This window comes from Malus domestica, chromosome 14 (genome assembly GCF_042453785.1).
Source record: "Malus domestica chromosome 14, GDT2T_hap1".
NCBI classification, from domain to species: domain Eukaryota; kingdom Viridiplantae; phylum Streptophyta; class Magnoliopsida; order Rosales; family Rosaceae; genus Malus; species Malus domestica.
In genome coordinates this window covers 25,425,494-25,430,424 of record NC_091674.1, presented here as the reverse complement: position 1 = coordinate 25,430,424, position 4,931 = coordinate 25,425,494, and the positions used below count along the sequence as shown (strand labels likewise).

General features: G+C 42.6%; 1 protein-coding gene across 1 annotated transcript; it reads right to left on the bottom strand.

The window, feature by feature from the left end:
* Positions 1-3,185: 3,185 nt before the first annotated feature.
* LOC139191249 (uncharacterized) lies at positions 3,186-4,249 on the bottom strand. The gene is made up of 2 exons (XM_070811827.1): positions 3,265-4,249; positions 3,186-3,199 (listed from the first exon to the last, which is right to left on the bottom strand). Exons 1-2 carry the CDS (start codon positions 4,247-4,249, stop codon positions 3,186-3,188), a joined length of 999 nt encoding a protein of 332 aa, XP_070667928.1.
* Positions 4,250-4,931: the final 682 nt, after the last annotated feature.

Genomic DNA, 4,931 nt, shown 5'->3' with positions numbered 1-4,931 from the left:
TTGTGAAGGCTCCCTCTTGTATTATGCTATGTTTCTTTATTTCCCAGTTTGCTGTTTATTTTCATGAAGTTTAATGTCAAAAATCCCTTGCATATTTGTTAATGTTTCAAAATAGAAAATCATAACCAAAAATAATTAAACAAGCAACAACTCAAAATGACAAAAGTAAATGGAAGGTTTTTAGAAACGCAAAACCGATTGTGAACCGATTCATAGATCTTCTTTATTTGAATACATGGGTTGCCTCCCAAGAAGCGCTTGCTTTAACGTCGTACAGCCGGACGAAGAACCCATTCACTCCTCAATGGAGTCCACGGCATGCAAGGGAATGTCATCCACGGTATGCTCCTCAAAGTTCTCGTAGTACGGCTTCAAACGATGCCCATTCACCTTGAATTCGTGTCCCGTTTTCAAGCTTTGGATTTGGACTGCACCATGAACAAAAACATTAGTAATAACAAAAGGTCCAATCCACTTGGAACGTAACTTACCGGGAAACAAACGTAAACAGGAATTGAACAATAGCACTTTCTGCCCAATTGCGAACGTTTTGCCTCTAATCATCTTATCATGGAATGCCTTGGTCTTTTCCTTGTAAATGCTTGTGTTCTCGTATGCCTCGTGCCGTATCTCATCAAGCTCATTCAATTGGAACTTCCGGTGACTTCCCGATTCATCGAGGTTCATGTTAAACTTCTTGACGGCCCAATGAGCTTTGTGCTCCAACTCAACGGGGAGATGGCACGGTTTACCATAGACAAGCCGAAAGGGGGACATTCCAATGGGTGTCTTGTACGCCGTACGATACGCCCAAAGTGCATCATCTAACCGTAAACTCCAATCCTTCCTCATTGGCCCAACGGTCTTCTCTAGGATTTGCTTGATCTCACGGTTGGAAACCTCGGCTTGGCCATTAGTTTGAGGATGATAAGGCGTAGAAACCTTATGATTGACATTGTATTTCCTCAATAACGCCTCAATGGTCCGGTTGCAAAAGTGTGACCCTCCATCACTAATGATCACTCGTGGCATGCCAAACCTTGCAAAAATGTTAGTTCTAATAAAATCTGCAACCACTTTAGAATCATTAGTTCGGGTGGCCTTTGCTTCCACCCACTTTGACACATAATCAACCGCAAGCAAAATATATATAAAACCATACGAAGAAGGAAAGGGACCCATAAAATCAATACCCCAAACATCGAAAATTTCAACATTTAGGATAGAAACCTGCGGCATTTGGTCCCTAGCACCAATGTTACCCATTCGTTGGCATTTATCACATGTTAAGCAAAAAGTTCTAGCATCCTTAAAAATACTAGGCCAATAAAATCCACATTGTAATACCTTAAGGGCAGTTCTTTGTGTGCCAAAGTGCCCACCACATGCATATGTGTGACAAAAACTTAAAATTGAACGAAATTCAGAATCATGCACACAACGACGAACAATTTGATCCGGGCAAAATTTCCACAAATATGGATCATCCCACACATAAAACCGTGCATCATGCCTAAGTTTATCACGTTGGTGCCTAGTGTAAGTGCTTGGAATTCGTTTTGTCATCAAAAAGTTCACCAAATCAGCATACCAAGGCTCACTAACCTTTATGGACAGCAATTGTTCATCGGGGAATGTCTCCAAAATCGACAAAGCCTCCTCATTATGCACCATTCGGCTCAGGTGGTCAGCCACTACGTTCTCACTTCCCTTCTTGTCACGAATCTCTATGTCGAACTCTTGAAGTAGCAACATCCACCGAATTAGCCGTGGCTTGGCCTCCTTTTTGGTGAGCAAGTACTTCAATGCTGCATGGTCAGTGAAAACAATTACTTTAGTTCCAATTAGATATGATCTAAACTTATCTAAAGCAAAAACAACGGCAAGAAGTTCTTTTTCTGTAGTGGAATAGTTCATCATTCAACGTCCGTGAGGCATAGTAGATGACGTGTGGCTTTTTGTCCTTCCTTTGTCCCAAAACAGCCCCTAAAGCGTAGTCGGACGCATCGCACATAAGCTCGAAAGGTAGGCTCCAATCTGGTGGAACAATGATGGGTGCCGTGGTCAACAACTCCTTGAGTTGATTGAATGATGCCGTGCACTCCTTGGTGAATTCAAACGCCACTTCTTTTTGTAGGAGACGGCAAAGAGGTTGTGCTATCTTCGAAAAATCTTTGATAAACCTACGATAAAATCCTGCATGACCAAGAAACGAACGAACCTCTCTAACCGAAGTCGGAGAGGGTAAGTGACGTACTAGATCTATTTTGGACTTATCCACCTCAATGCCGTTTTCAGAGATAATATGTCCTAAAACTATGCCTTGTTTAACCATGAAATGACATTTTTCCCAATTAAGAACAAGGTTAGTTTCAACGCAACGTTTTAAGATCAAACTTAGATTATGCAAGCAACCATCAAAAGAATCACCAAAGACGCTAAAATCATCCATAAAAACTTCAATTATTTTCTCTACATAATCGGAAAATATGCTCATCATGCATCTTTGAAATGTAGCAGGTGCATTACATAAACCAAAAGGCATGCGACGATATGCAAACGTACCAAATGGACATGTAAAAGTGGTTTTTTCTTGGTCCTCGGGTGCAATGACAATTTGATTATAACCAGAATAACCATCAAGAAAACAATAGAAAGCATAACCCGCTAACCTCTCAAGCATTTGGTCAATGAATGGCAATGGGAAGTGGTCCTTCCTCGTGGTGGCGTTTAGCTTCCTATAGTGGATGCACACCCTCCAACCGGTTTGAATGCGTTGAGGAACAAGCTCATTCTCGGCATTAGTTACCACTGTCACTTCGGATTTCTTTGGTACGCATTGCATGGGTGAAACCCACCTACTATCCGAGATTGGATAGATAACTCCACAATCTAGAAGCTTTATGATCTCCTTTTTCACAACTTCCATCATGGGAGGGTTAAGACGGCGTTGAGCCTCTTGAGATGTTTTAGACCCCTCCTCCAAAAGTATGCGATGCATGCACGTTATTGGGCTAATTCCTTTGATGTCGGCCAATGTCCATCCAATGGCCGTTTTGTACTCCTTTAGCACCCTCACTAACTTGCTCTCTTCTAGTGCCGTGAGTGAGGATGAGATAATGACGGGCAATGTCTCATCTTCTCCCAAGAAAACGTATTTCAAGTGACTAGGCAACGGCTTAAGTTCAAGTGTAGGTGGCTGCACAACTGAGGGAAACAGTTTATTAGTCGAAACTGAACTTAAAATGGGTTTCAAAAACTTACCGGATTGTGATGGCAATGACTCAAGGGCAGCTACCATCTCAATGACTTCCTCACTAGGGGGCACGGCAATGGACTCCTCATTCTTGCCGTGGGGTTCCTTGGTGGCTGTTTCAATGTTTTTCATGTCCATTCCTTGTGCAATGACCAATTCAAGTGCATCGTCCTTCAAATTGTCAAAATGGTCCTGCGCCAAAGAATCAATTACGTCAATAGCAAAACATGAATGATTTTCATTAGGAAACTTCATAGAATCAGAGAGATTGAAATTGATAACTTCCCCATCAAATTCCATCGTCAAAATGCCATTAAATACGTCAATCTTCGTACGAGCAGTTTTCATAAATGGCCTTCCAAGGAGGATGGGCAATGACGGGGCATGGTTCGATTCGTCCATCTCAAGTACATAGAAATCCGCCGGGAATATCAAATGATTAACCTGCACCAAAACATCTTCCAAAACTCCCTTTGGATAGGCATTAGATCTATCGGCCAATTGTATGATTACCCCATCGTTTTTCAACTCTCCTAGGTTCATAGATGCATAAATTGAATATGGCATAACATTTATTGATGCACCTAAGTCTAGCATGGCAGATTCAAACCTAGTATTACCAATGATACAAGGAATCGTAAAACTACCCGGATCTTTGCATTTGGGGGGCAGTTTGCGTTGTAAAATGGCCGACACATTCTCACCTACTTTCACAACTTCCTTGGTCAAAATCCTCTTTCTTGTGGTGCAAAGTTCCTTTAAGAACTTGGCGTACCTCGGGACTTGCTTGATTGCATCCAAAAGGGGAATGTTGACTTGAACTTTCCGGAATGTCTCTAGAATGTCCTTTTCAGCTTCTTCTTTCTTTGTTTGCTTAAACCTATTTGGAAAAGGAGCATTCGAAGGAAAAACGTTAGTAGGAACTGAATTTGACACGTTCTTACCTTCCTTGGACGAATTGGATAGTTTAGGCCTACTTAAAGCTTGCGGCATTGGTGTGTCCACCCTTGCCGTGGCCTTCCCTTGTTCCTCCTCTTCAATTATCAACTCCTCCACCTCGTTAGAACGTGATTTGGAAGGTTGGGGGTCAGATCCTACTTGCTTCCCACTCCGCAAAGTTATGGCTTTTGCAGATTCGAAACCACCCTTTGGATTCACTACGGTTGAGCTAGGCAACTTGCCTTGCTCACGAAACTGCCCCATAAACTCGGCAATTTATCCCACTTGCTTCTCCAACTCATCCACCTTCTTGTCCCTAGTTTGCATGCTCTGCGCCATAGAAGTTAGTAAATTCAAAATCTGATCATTATCAATAGAAGTACCTGACTTCTGGGCAGGTTGTGCTTGGGGTTGAGTTGGTGCAAACGTCTTTTGATAGAAACCCGGAGGTTGTTGCCTAAATCCGTTTTGTTGTTGGCCTTGTTGGGGTTCTCGCCATTTGAAATTTGGATGATCACGCCAACCGGGATTGTAAGTATTGGAAAATGGGTCATTCCTTGGTTGGTATTGGTTGCCAAATCCCACGGCATTGAGGGTCTCCCACCCTCCATTTTCTATCAACTGTGGGCACTTGTCCGTAAGGTGGCCTTGCATGGAACACACGCCACAAGCTGCCACGTTTTGCACTTTTGGACCTTCCACCACCTGAGAAAGCAAAGTAGTAAGGTTAGCCATT

Bases quoted from the DNA above. Each gene is read 5' to 3' on its own strand.
- LOC139191249 (XM_070811827.1), bottom strand. From the start codon at position 4,249: ATGCCGCAAGCTTTAAGTAGGCCTAAACTATCCAATTCGTCCAAGGAA.